This window comes from Mesoplodon bidens (assembly GCF_964165515.1).
Source record: "Mesoplodon bidens genome assembly, chromosome: 7".
Taxonomy (NCBI): Eukaryota; Metazoa; Chordata; class Mammalia; order Artiodactyla; family Ziphiidae; genus Mesoplodon; species Mesoplodon bidens.
The window spans coordinates 8,433,376-8,447,541 of NC_138164.1; the positions used below are offsets into that span (position 1 = coordinate 8,433,376).

Sequence of the window (14,166 nt, forward strand, 5' to 3'; positions counted from 1 at the left end):
ATCAGGACCTAGGGCTAGGCAAAGAGGTCCTAGACTTGACACCAAAAACATGACCCAGAAAAGGAAAACTTGATGAATTGGACCTCATCAAAATGTAAAATGTTTGCTCTTCAAAAGACCCTGTGAAGAAGATGAAAAGATAAACTACAGACTGGGAGAAAATATCTGCAAACCACATATCTGACAAAGGACTTATGTCTAGAATATATAAAGAGCTCTCAAAACTAGCCAGTGAAATGACAAGCAATCCAGTTAGAAGTTGGGCAAAAGACAACATCAGACATTTCACTGAAGAGTATATATATACATGGCACATAAGCATATGAAAAGACGTTCAATGTCATTAGCCATCAGGGAAATGCAAATTAAAATGACAATGAGATATCACTACACACCTATCAGAATGGTTAACATTAAAAATAGAGGTAACACCAGATGCTGGCAAGGAATTAGAAATGGGACCACTCATATGTTGCTGGTGGGTATGAAAAATGGTCCAGCCACTCTGAAAAACAGCAGAACAGTTTCTTATGAAACTGAATATACCATCCAGCTCAGCAATTGCACTCTTGGGCATTTATCCCAGAAAAATAAAAACATCTGCTCACCCAAAACCTGTATGTGAATATTCCAAACAACCTTATTCTAATAGCCCCAAACTGGAAACAACCAAAATACACGTCAACAGGTGAATGGATAAAGAAACTATGGTACATCCATATCATGAAATAGTACTAGGCAATAAAAAGAAACAAACTACTGATACACTCAGCTACTTGGATGGATTTAAAGGGAATTATGCTGAGCAGGAAAGAAAAAGCCAGTCTCAGAAGGTTACATAGTGTATGATGCCATTTTATATAACATTCTTGAAATGACTAAATTTTAGAGATGGAGAACAGATTAGTGGTTGCCAAGGGATGTGGTGGGGGAGAGAGGGAGGAACTGCTCTGTATCTTGACTACCATAGTGTTTCCATGAATCTACACATATGATAAAATGGCACAGAAGTACACACACACACACACACACACACACACGGCTGCGTGTAAAACTGGTGAAATCTGAATAAGGTTGGTGGATCATACCATTGTCATTTCCTGGTTGTCAAACTGTACTCTAGTCATGCAAGAAGGGGATCAGGACTTCTCTGTATTAATTCTTACAACTGCATGTGAATCTACAGTTCTATCAAAACACAAAGTAAAAATAAAAAAAGTGGGGCTCGCCTTGGAGACCATTTATGTTGACATAAGCAATATATAAGCATCCCTCTTAGCTTTTGGCCAGCATTTTGATGCCCAGGAAAACAAGGATGGGCATCGCTCCCAGAGAATCCTATCAGGTGTGTCGTGCTGCTTGGCTAGAAGCCAGGGCCACACCCGCTCTGAGTTTCATCTGCATTTCAAGTGGAGAGCAACTGAGGCGCCCCCAGGTTGGCATTTGGATTGTCTGATGGGTAGGGATTGTGCTTCACTAATTAAAGGCTCTGAGTACTGAATTAGACTAAGTGTCACTCAAAGACAGAAACCAACAATTGTGTGTTTTCAAGCAGGGCTCAGTCACAGGGCCTTGTCCTCAGGGGATGCCCCCTCCGTGGGGCTGAGACTAAAGGAGACTGTGCCGTCCCAGGCAAAGAGGAGAAGAGTGACTTTAGTCCGGATTATTTGGACCAAAAGATGGAGTCGGGCACTGAATAAATTATTTGCTCTTGCCTCAATTTTCTACTTGACAGTATATGGTGTTTAATAAATACTCATTGACTGATTGATGGATAACAATACCCGAACATTTCTTATTCTTACTACGTCTCAGGGACTGTGTTAAACCCATCACACACCTGATTTATTACACAAAACCACCTCTGCAAGTAGGTACCATTATTGCCCATATTTTACAGTTGAAGGCAATGAAGGCCAGAGGTAGAAGTTTACTGGCTTAACATCACACAGTCGGTAAGTGACAGAGCTGGGACGTGAAGCCAGGTTGCCTGTGTTGCTTCACCAGCAACTAGGGGTCTCAGGATTTACACAGAGAAAATGGCAGGTGATAGGGTGCATGGCTTAGGGAGAAAGTGGCTTAGTGACAGGAAATAGGGGTGTCCAGGAAACTGAAGTTTAGGATTTCCAGATCCCTCCCTGGCAATGTTCCCGCATTCAGCTGCTCTGGCCTGGCCCGCAGGAGCCAGAGTACCTCACCGTGCTTCCCCATGCGTAAAAAGAGGGGGTTGGACTGTCAGGTGCCTTCTGTTTTCTGATTCTCTGAACGTTACAGGGACTTCTGATGGTCCTGGAAGGGACCACGTGAGATGATCTAGGCCAGTCTCTAGGTGACCGGATGGTCCAAACCCTCCCGGACACATGGTTGCATCTTCTCTCCTGAGGCTCTCTTACCGCCTCACACCATCTCCATGTTCTCTCAATCTGCTGAGTTCTTCCAAACATTTACTGCAATCTCTGCTGCCTTAATATAAAGTGCTGACTCAGCCTTCTGTAGGCACCGAGAACATCCAGGGCTTCCATCAATACAAGTTCCCTTAATTTAATGTGATACATTCAACAAATATTGAGTCTCATTATAGGCCAAACACTGGACAAGACCTCTGACTTAAATAAGTTGCCCAGTTAGCTCTGTCTTCCCCAGACAAAATAATCCTAATTCCTTAAACCTTTCTTCTTTTTCCCTCCCTTCCTTCCTTCCTTTCATTTCTTCTTTCTTCTTTCTCTGAGCATTCCTTTACTGGACTATCCTTCATTTTCAATCAACATTTTATTTATTCATTTTAAAATCTTTTCATGAATACACACACGTACACATCCATACACACAGAAAAGTGCACCTATCTATTTATAGCCAATAAATCCTTATTAGGTAAAAAGAATTGGAAAATACAATTAAGTAGAACAAAATAAAAAGTAAAATCTTCCCAAAATAGCTTTGCTCAAATGAAATACGCATGCAATGTGTTTAAATCAGATTTGGTGCATGGTGGCCAAAAGTGGACCTACATTTTGGTCTAATAAAGCACAGGTGAAGGATTACTTTTTTATGAGGTAATAGACTTGGTTTAAAGATTTAAGAACATAGAGTAAATCATAATGGTATTCCAAGGCAATGAATATGTAGGACCTATTCAGTATTAGAGGGAAAAAATGGGCAATGCCATTAATGTGGGGCAGCTGCCTAGCCTGGCGCAAAGCCTGTGGGATTTACCATCAGACAGCTTGGATTTGAGTCCAGACCTACTGTTTACAAACTGGGTGACATCGGGCTAATTCCACGACTTCCCTGAGCCTCAGTTTTCCTCATCCCTGTCTCACAAGATTTGATAACGGCTAAAAGAGATAATAATGTGAAAGTGCTTTATAAACCACAGGGAACCAAATGCATATAAACTTTTGCAACCTCTTTTAATGATTTCTAATATCCTGTTGGCTTTTCTATTGCTGTTCCATTTTCAGATAGTGGAAGAATAATCATCCTCAGTTTTTTCTTCTATATTTATGTTTAGTAAATCATCCTCCATCTTATTTTTATGCAATTTTGGGTTTTTGCCTCTAAATCAGAATAAAACTCTGACATATTGAACTATTTTCCCTAAGTGATCAGGGTCATGTAAAAAGTTATTCCAAATCTTCTAGTGCGATAACAATTCCAGTTAATTTAATATCGTCATCAAATGTGAGGAGTGGATCCTTCATTCCTTTTCTCTCAGTTTTGCTTCATCTTTCAGCTTCTCTCCCTCCCTTCTCTTTCAAAATAAAAAAACAGCCCTCTTCTTCTGAGCAGAGGGCTTCACAAAAGCAAAACGAGATGCACCCTTGCATTTCAGTCTCATCTCACAGCGCACGAGCCCCACAAGTCTCAGGAAAGCCCGCAGGACCGCGGTCTCTCATTTTCTGGGAAGTCGCATGGCATGATATCCTGAATCTACTATTTTCTGCCCGGGTATTTTTGGACAAGTCATTTAACTTCATCTGTAAAATGTAAGCTGATAGGTAAGACTTACACTGTAGAGTTGTGGTGAACACTGAATAAGATCATGTACACATATGTCCTGGGCACACAGGAGCTGTGTGTTATATGTGGATTCTTTACGCCAACACGCCCCTCCCCCCCGCCATCAAGTACTTTTCTGAAAAGTGGCCTCTCTTGTAGGATTGCGGCCTCTTCATTTGATAGTAATGTCCTTGCCTTTCAAAACATGTATATACGTAGCACTTTACAATTTGCAAAACGCTTCTCTCTCCATCACCTCATTTGAGTCTCAGAAACATGGGGACACACAGGCACTGCTATCACTCTGCTAGAGATGAGGCGATCAAGGCTCAGAGATCAGGTAACCAGCGAGATTCCAGGCAGCAATTAGGGAGGGAGGTAGCTTTGCCCTGGAGGGCAGATTCCGTTTACCCTCTCCTTCTCCTGCAATTTGGGAAGCTGGAATGTTCTTCCTCATTTACGGATGAAGAAATTGGGAAACAGACATTCCTTGAAGTGCTCTGATGTTTCCTGCATGTCACTAGGGCAGCCAAAGCTAAAATCTATTCAGGAATTTTTCCAGACCAGATCAGACCAGCCGGACCTGGCCTGAGCAGTTGGAAGGGTGGGGTCACTGGAACAAGGCCTGGGACATGGAAGAAAGGTGAAGTCCAGAGCGTGAAGACTGCTCAGGGAGGCCATCATGCAGGACAAGTCAAATGCTTTCAAGTCACAATGTGGCACTTCCCTTCCCACGTCCCCAGAGTTTGGAGAAGCATTGTGGTTCAGGGAAAGAGGTGGGCTTCCACCTGGTGCAAACCCCAGCTCTGTAACTTATTGACTATGGGTTCTCGGTCTTGGATTCCCCCTTCTGTAAAATGGGTATAATGATAACCCTCTCATAGGGCTATGGTGAGCGTTAAATAGCAGAGCTGGGTGCTAGAGAACAGCGGGTTTTGGAGGCTAGGTCTGGGGTCCTCCACTTACTGGGACGCTCTGGACAATTCACGTGATCTCTGCACTTTGGTGTCCCCATCTATAAAATAGGATAGCGACAGCAACCCCCTCAGAGTTGTACTGAGAACGAAATGAGATCTGGCCAGAAAAGAACTAAAGACAAGTGCAGAGGAAGCACTAAGAAAAGACTGGCTCTAGGGCTGCGTCACTGCTGAGTGTGGGCCCGGGCTCCACGCCTGTATTTGACCCACGTATGTGCTGTGTGGTCTTGAGCTGGTGATTTCACCTCGGGTCTCAATCTCCTCATCTTAAAACGGGAATAATAATCATCTGTGCCTTGTGGGTCTGAGAAGAGGATTAAATAAGATAATACAGGTGAAGTGTTCAGAACGGCACCTGGCACCCAGTAAGTGCACTATAAATGTTAATTATTACTGGCTTTGATTATTATTTCCTTTCCCTGTTCTGGTGTCTTGTGGGATTTTTCTGCTCCCATCGAGGCGAAGAGAGTGTGGGCGGGAGGCTGAAGGGAATGGCTGTCTGAAGGGGGCCGCCCGCGGGCTCGGTGGGCCCAGGGCTCTGCCTGGCCTCCTTATTCAAAGCTTCTGGCCTCTGGCCCTGCCTCTTCAGAGGGGGGCCCAGGGGCCTGAGGGGCCCCATTTTGGAGCTGGCTTTGCGGTCAGGCACCTATAATCTGTCCCTTAAGCCACACCAGGGTCTCATTAAAACGTGCCCCATAAGTGCTAAAAAAGTTACACATAAAAAAATTCCATGCATGAAACTGAAACCGTACGTTTTACAGCTTCGGTTTGAAATCTTGCATAATATATAAAACCTCGACCCTGCACTGGGGGCCCGTAAATCAGATTTCATAAAACAGAAAGCTTTTACCTTTCAAAGGGGTTTGGGGAACTTGCAAATTTTACAGACTGAACCAACTGCCAGTCAGAGGCTGCTGGGCCCAAGCAGGGGATCCGAGGGCCAGGTACCAGAGGCCTGGTGAACGCTGGGTGGGTGTGGGAATTGGAGTGAGGGTATCCCCGGGGGAGAATTCCAGCTTAGCCACCATGGGGGTGGAAAGCCACCCGCATGGCACTGAAATGGGGAGGTGGAGAGGGTCAGAGTGCGTGGGCACCAGGGGAAGAGATGCTGGTGGCACTCTGTATAAATGAGGCCTCTGTTACCCCCGGGAAGCAGAGAGGTAGGGGATGGCGTGCAAGGAGCCAGCAGACCTGGATGCTGACAAGTCACTGCCTTTCTCCAGACTCCAGTGTCCCCATCTATAAAATGGGCGTGCTGCTTTCCACACCTGTGGTTTCCCTACCAGCGTTCCGTGATTCTAAGTTTCTTTTTGGGCAGCTGGCTAACCGGGAAGGGAGGTTCCCTCAGAAACCTATACTCTGGGAACTTCTCTGTTCTCTGAGCCGCTCTGGCAGAGCTTAGTAAGCAGTGCCCAAGGGAACTCGTCTGAGAGACCGTGGAGCGGGGCAGGTAAACACAGAGATTTGCGTGGACGAGAGGAGGGGACCAGCTGGAGGGGGAGGACCCGCGTGCCCGTGGTGGGCCTGGGGGAGCTGGGGAGGAGGCAGGCCCCGAGCGCCCAGCGCGGGACAGAGTTCGGGGGATCCTAGTGTCCTCCCGACAATCCCATCTGTGAAAGTCAACATTCAAGGGCAAAGGAAAGCCGCCCTGACACACATATATATAAAAAATAAATCTCTCAATTATCTCAGCTCATTTGCTTGGGGTCTCATTTTATGTCCCTGCTCCGCTGCGCAGTATATCTGTCCGGATAAAGAGTTACAGTCCGTTGGGCTACGTGTGTGGGGTTGTAAAAAATACAGATGCCAAATTAACTGGCTGTGGCACTCGGCAGCTGATTGAGCTGATAATGACGTGATCTGACCTTTTTCTAATTTCTAATTATGTGCATCTCGGCTGTGCTGGCTGCATGATTCTTGTTCTAATGATGGCTCCTGTGATAGGCCTCTTCATCTCTCCCCTCCCGACACAGGACTACAAGTGGGGTGGCAAAGGGCGCTGCCTGACACCCTCCCCCCACCCCCTGTAAAGTTTCAGGCTTCCGGCTACACAGTCTCTCTGATGGCCTGGAGGTGAGGTGAGGTGGCTGGAATGCCTGGCTTTAGTGATAATGCATTTGACCTTAACCTTCTGGATGCCATGCATTTAGTTCCACAAGCCATCTCGTGAATATTTTATGACTGTCACAGGAGACAGGCATATTGGCTCTATAGGTGAGGAAACTGAGCTTCAAAGGAGTTGTCATCAAAGTCACCCAGAGGGTAAGCTGTGTAGCTGGGCTGAGGTCCTTGGCTCCTTCAATGGTCTCCATTTAAATAATCGACCCATCCTTCAGTCATTGACTGTGGCTAACTGCTCTGGGTAAATCAGGTCCACATGAGGAGGTGGGCTGCCCAAGGCCTGCTCCACCAGTGGACCACTCCCAGCCCAGTCCCCTGAGATAGAGACCCAGGGAGCACTGGGGGTCTGGGGCCATTGGGGCAGCTCCTACAACATCCGCGTGCCTAGGTCAGGCGTGGCACGTAGCAGACACTAACCAAGTTTTGTTGGATTAATGAAGAAATCTGAATCTTTGAGTGAACAGAACTCTGAGAGACCCAGGTAGTGTGGACCAGGGGAGAACAGGGAGGTGGCCACACTTTTTGGTATTTTCCAGGCTGTGCTAGAATAAGAGGCTGTCCTTGGGGGCTCTTCTATAGCTCACCTGGCAGGTGGTAGTGGGCAAGGTCTGTGAGGTTTGTTTCCCCGGGACTCCTACCTCTGAAGGTTTACATTCTTTCATATTACTCAGCCTATTTTAGGTATTTCCTACCAATTTAGGCCTCAGTTTCTTTTGGGGTCAAGGGAGAGGGGTGCCCATTCCAGCTCCTGCAGAAACGGCTGCCTCACTTCCTGGTTCCACGGCTGCTGCGGGTGTAGCTTCTAAAGACCTGATTCACAATTGCAGTTCTGAGATTCTGAGCAACCGAACAGCAGGGCAGGGCCAGGCCAGCCTTCACTTACTGCTGGACCAACTGGAGAACCTGCACGGGGACAGCTCTCCTAGGGGACCTGAGAGACAGTGGTCTGGGCTCCCAGGAAGGATGTCTGCTCAATCCCAGCCAGGGGAGAGGGAGGGCCAGGCACAAGCAGAGGTGGATTTGCGGCTCCCAGAAACCTGCACTAAGGCTCCTGACCCCGGTCAGGTGCTTATCCTCTGTCCTCTAAACGCATCATAATACTTCACAAATTTCCAGGCCAGGCTGGGGGGCTCTCCTGGTAGCTCTTCTGGCCTCCATAAAGTAGCATAATCAACTCTTGAGAGGAGCAGTGGGGTGGATAATTCACAACACAGAATAATACCCAAGTCATTTAAATCTGTTCTGCCAGTGTGCTGTGTATGTGTGTTTTTCTTCCTTCCTTTTTGGAGTCACATTTGCTTTTCTAATTCTGTTTCCCTTTGGGGAGTAGGTACTAACTAAACTCTGACTGCAAGAGGTCAGTGCTATAATCAATCAATTTGTGGAAGAGAGTTTTTCAGAGTTTCCAAATTCACCGTGCATCATCTGGGTAATCCACCCACAGAAAAATCAAGAATTGGGGTTAAGAATCCCAGGATGACCACTGTCATGATGAACAAACAGAGCAGCCTCTCTCCAGCTCTCTTTCTCAACAGGATTCCCAGGGCTAGATGAGAATTTCAGGTATCATCTAATCTAGCGGTTACCAAGCCTTATTGAAGATTGCAGCTGTCTGGGAAACCTTTAAAAATGTACCTTCACAGGTCCCACTTAACTTACTGAATCACGGTTTCCAGGTGGTGGGCCCCAGGACCGTGTGCTTTTGAAAGCTGTAGTGATGATGTGGATGACAAGCTAGGTTTGGGAGGCTGATCTACTGCGTCCCCCTAAATGGGCAGGACATCTGCTGATCTTCTCAGTGTGACTATGTTTCTGGTCTTCCTATCCACTGATCTGCTTGACTGTGCCTGTCAACCCCACCCTGCACACTGTAGCACATGGCCATCAGCTCCTCTCTGGGCAGCCCAAGACAGATTTACCAGCGGGTCAGGACTCTACCTCTTGGAACAGCTACACCAGACATTCTGGGCGCTATGACCCCCCTTTCCTCCCGTCTGCACTGCAAGGGGGTTGTAGGTGATGCTGGTGTCGCAGCGGCGGAGGAGGGGAGAGCTTTGGCAGCAACACCTTTGCATGCAACTCTTGGTTTAAGGTTCTCAGACGCTGGAAGGGTACACCTAGTGACTGCCCATAGGGGGCATGCAAATTTCTTTGTTGAATGCATGAATGAAAGGGTTGCTTCTAGGGCATCTGGAGGGGATGAGAAGGTAGGGAGAGCCTAGCCAGGGCAGGGTTGCAGGGTCTTTACCAGGTTGTCCAGTTCTGGGTCGTCGCTGAAGAAGGGTTTGTGCTCCTGCTCTTGCTGGTGGACAAAGTTCTCGATGTCCACGTCAAAGCTGGCGGAGGTGATGCACTCCGAGCCCTGCGTGGCCTGTTCACATTTCTCAAACAGCAGCGTCAGGAGCGGGAAAAGAGGGTGCCTGCGGGGACATCAAGAGCTCACACATGCGCACTCAGAGACTTGCTGCCGTCGGGGCTCAGAAGCCACCAGGGTCCCTTCCCACATTGCCGTCACTTCTTCTCCCAGGGTCCCGCTCCCTGAGAAAGGCCCCAGTCCCCATGGTCAGCCTAGACGGCAGCATTTCACACCCTGGCACAGAGAATTCAGTCTCCTGATTCCTGGGGCCTCAGATGCTTCTGTTCCTCCCCACCAGGGGCCTAACTTTTCTCTTTGTCCAGAGAAACTGCACAGATATTTGATGAGGGATGCTGGGTATAACCCTTCACAGAAGTAGGTGTCCATTTCTGGCTCAATGTCAATCTGGGAAGGAAATATGGGAAGTGTCCAGAAAAGTCCTGGATGTGAACATTCGTGGTTGGTCACACACCCGCCCTTGGCTGAGTGGAGCCAGCCGAGGGCAGCACCTATGTGTTTGCAAGTGTACGTGGAGTGGTGTGGACCTGAGTACTCGTCACACGTGGTGGGCAGAAGTCTCCACCTGTCCTGCATCTGTTGGCCGACTCAGTTTAGGTCAGACACCCCAGTCACACATGTAACACCTCCCTACACGTTTCTATCATCACACACTTAGCACAACTGTAATTAAATAATTATTTGCATCATTATTTGTCCAGTGTTTTCCTCCAAGACTATCTTTGTCTCAATGATCATTGTATCCTTAGGACCTTGCCCTGATGCTGACAGCAGGCACTTAATAAATATCCGGTGACTGACAATGAACCAGTGAATGATGAATATGTGAGTGTGAGTGTGCACAAGTGTGTGACGGTTCTATGATGGATGGATGTAAGCTGAAGTGCCTACCTGGCTACTCTATGGGTCTTGGCTTTGACATCACCCACTCTGGGAATGTTCCCTGACTGCCCCTCCCCTCAACCTATGCCAACGACTCCCTGGGTTGTTTGCTTTACCACCTGCCTTCCTCACTAGACTCTCAGCTACATGAAGGCAAGAAGCAAGCCCACCTTATTCCTCACTGTCTTCCCAGAGTCTAGCAGCAGCATGTGGATCCTAATAGATCTTTGTTAAATAGATATATGTTAGGTGTGTGACCCCATTTGCATATATGAGTGCATCTCGTTCTCATTTCTCTCCAGCATGAGTGAACAGCTATGTCTTCACACCCAGCACGTGCACATGTGTTTACATGGGTATTGACACTGGACTCTGGAGCCCCATTCCCTCTCACCATGGTTCCCAAAAAGCAACGGCACATCCCTCTCTGGTTGCTCACCTCAGTGCCCTGGAACCACAACATCGAGCTCCTTTCTTTTTGAGTAAGCTCTGCGAGCTGGGAGAGGAGAAAGTATGTATGTTGGGTCTGGTCCCCAGGCTTCTGCCTATGGGGATGTTGTAGCCAGCACTGCCCAACAGAACTTCTTGAGGTGATGAAGACATTCTATAATCTCTGCTGTCCAATATGGTAGCCACTAACTTCATGAGGTCAATGGACATTTAAAATATGGCTGTTTTGAATTATGGTTTTCTCAGGGTATATGCCCAGTAGTGGGATTGCTGGGTCATATGGTAATTCTATTTTTAGTTTTTTAAGGAACCTCCATGGTGGATGGACCTAGAGTCTGTCATACAGAGTGAAGTAAGTCAGAAAGAGAACAACAAATACCGTATGCTAACGCAAACATATGGAATCTAAAAAAAAAAAAAAATTGGTACTGATGAACCTAGTGGCAGGGCAGGAATAAAGATGCAGACATAGAGAATGGACTTGAGGACATGGTGGGGGAGGGCAAAGCTGGGGCGAAGTGAGAGTGGCATGGACATATATACGCTACCAAGTGTAAAATAGATAGTTAGTGGGAAGCAGCCGCATAGCACAGGGAGATCAGCTCGGTGCTTTGTGACCACCTAGAGGGGTGGGATAGGGAGGGTGGGAGGGAGACGCAACAGGGAGGGGATATGGGGATATACGCATGCATATGGCTGATTCACTTTGTTGTACAACACAAACCAACACAGTATTGTGAAGCAATTACACTGCAATAAAGAGCTATTAAAAAAATTAATTAAATATGGCTCTTGTGTCTAGGACACTGAATTTTTAATTTTGTCTAATTGTAACTAATTTTAATTTAGATAGCAACATGTGGCTAGTGGCTACCATATTGGAAAGCATAGTAAGTCCTGAAAGTGAAAACAGATCATGCTTCTTCCCTCCAGCACGCTATGATTAAACATGCCGAGAAGGACTGAACATTCAGCCTACATAGTGTTTGTAGGCTGATGGGGGACCCCTGTGAGCCTGTCCCATCCTGGGGTTCTAATAATTCTGGGCAGAAAGGCAGAAGGTGCTGAGACCCACCCACACTCAAACCTATACCTACTGGTCATTCTACTCAAGCTCGGGGGCAGCGAGGGCTGAGGGGAGATGAATTCCCGCCACCGATGAGCTGCGTGGCTTGGCAAAGCTGTCTCTAGACACTATCTCCCTGACCCTTGTTTTGGGAGCTGATGCGTAAATAGATGGTCTCCAAGGCTGCAGGCTGGGTCACAGTCTGGAGGAAAAAAGGGTCAATATCTGAGGGTAGCCCATCTGCAGCCCCAAATTGCTAGAAGAGCTATTCAGCCCCCTCAGGAAGCTGGTGGGAAAACAATGGGTTCGCTCAGCCATCTGCTGAAGACAAAGAGAAACCAGGTGAAGGGGTTAAACTCCAGTATAAGTCTTCATTTGCAGCCACTAATACCGCAGCATATTATAGTCTAATCTAACCTGATCCCAGTTTAATGCAAGATTCTCCTGGCCCTGAGTGGAATACCAAAGGAAGCCTTCATGGCTGTGATTTAAGCAGAGACCTGCAGTGGTTTAGCTGAGGGACGTGAAAGGCAAATTCCAGACGGTGTTATGAATTATTGCGCCTTATGAACCTTCCTACTCTCGACAGATGCCTGCTGCCATTTAAACAGCCACTAGATCAATTAGGAGTGAAAGGCACAAATCGACTCTGTACAAGGGCACTAAATTACCAGGAACTAATAATCCGCAGCATCGTGCCAGGTGGTGGGGGGCGCAGCCCCTGCCCCATCCCCACGGCGGCCACGGTCACTGCACGTTCCTTCCTCACCGGCTGGAGGCAGGTTGGGCAGCTGCTGATGGTGTGTGGGTGTGCCGGTGCACGTGTGTGCACCTGGGTTGAATGTAGGCTGTCAACGAGAGCAAGTGTGAGCGTTGTGTAAGTGGGTTGTCCTAGGTGTTTTTATTGTGTGTGCACACACGGTGTTACGTCTCTGCTGTACTATGCACATATGGGTTGTGTGTATGGAGCTGGGGTGCAGAGTTTGTGTGCTGTGAATACAGGGTACCTATGCCCTCTATTGTATGCAGTGTGTGTGCAGGGCTATGTGTTATCTGTATGCAATGCGTGTGCGAGCATCACGTGTTTTGTGTACACAGCGTGCGTGGCATGTGGGGCGGGGAGGAGGGAGCTGCCGGTGACTGCGTCTCCCAGCTACCAGCCCCAGAGTTGGGCTGGGGGGAGAGGGTGAGCTCATCTGCCACTGTCCTGGCCTCTGCAGGGAGGAGAGTGATCAGGGAGGGCCTCTCTGAGGAGGTGACATTTGAGTTAAGCCTGGAAGGACGAGGAGGCAGTCAGGCAAAGGTCTGAGGGAGGGGCATGCCAAGCAGGGGAAAACGCAAAGCACTTCAGAGAGAAATGAGCTTGGCATGTTTCTGGAACAAAATCCAGGTGCTTGTGGCTGGAGCAAGGTAGGCGAATGGAGGGAGATGAAGTCGAAGAGGTGAGCAGCAGTCAGATCCGAGGTCTCACACAGAGCTGGGATTTTGGGGACTGGGGTGGAGGCACTGACCCCTCCACTGGGGGACAGCATGCACCTTCCAGGCAGAGCTCTAGCATTGGTCCATTTTATAAACCTCTCCCCTGCAGGTGTCAGATCTCCCGTGTGTGTGTGTGTGTGTGTGTGTGTGTGTGTGTGTGTGTGTGAGTGTGTGAGACGAGGGCATATCTGGGGTGTTTTCTATGGCTCCTGCCATCTCTCAGTAGAAGAAAATGTGCTTTCCATCCTCTCCCCCAAGTTAAGCAAGGACCCGTGGAGAACAGGCCTCCTGGTTGCTGCCATGGCCCCTCTCCCCAGCCCCTCCCTGCCTGAGCTGCAGTATCAGTTCCCAGATCCTCCCTTCATACCCCACCCTCCCCAGCCTCCTGCCTCTGGTTCCACCCACCCTGATCCCTGGATCCCTGAGCCCAGGAGTTCGGATGACATCTGCGCTCACTCACAGCTTTTCATATGAACCACAGCCAGGGTTGGTAGGGCTGCCTGTGGCTCCCATGCTCTATCCACCTGCATCTCTCGATCACCCTGACCGCGACCTGCTACCTCAAGTGCGGGGACTGCTGAGATGCTCTGTACCACCCCTGAGAAACAGGCTCAGTTTCCCAGTGACTCAGCTGGGTTCTGTGGCTACAGTGATGCTATGGCCATCTTTAAGGCTGTTCCTGGCCCAGTTCCCAGCCCCTTCCCCAGTTGCCCATCCTACACCTGCCTAAGCGTTGACCTATATTTTAAGCTATCCTCCAACATCACCCCAAAAGACTGGGGAAGAGTCTGGAAGCCACCTTCAAGGAGTGCTTTCCA

At 48.2% G+C, this 14,166-nt stretch overlaps 1 protein-coding gene across 2 annotated transcripts in view; it reads right to left on the reverse strand.

The window, feature by feature from the left end:
• The window catches only part of PKNOX2 (PBX/knotted 1 homeobox 2), a 257,472-nt gene that overhangs the window by 34,070 nt on the left and 209,236 nt on the right, over nt 1-14,166 (reverse strand). For both annotated transcript variants that reach the window (XM_081239903.1, XM_081239902.1), the window contains one exon: nt 9,346-9,517. In XM_081239903.1, coding sequence (XP_081096029.1) covers nt 9,346-9,517 — 172 coding nt within the window. The remainder of the gene's footprint in view (nt 1-9,345; nt 9,518-14,166) is intronic.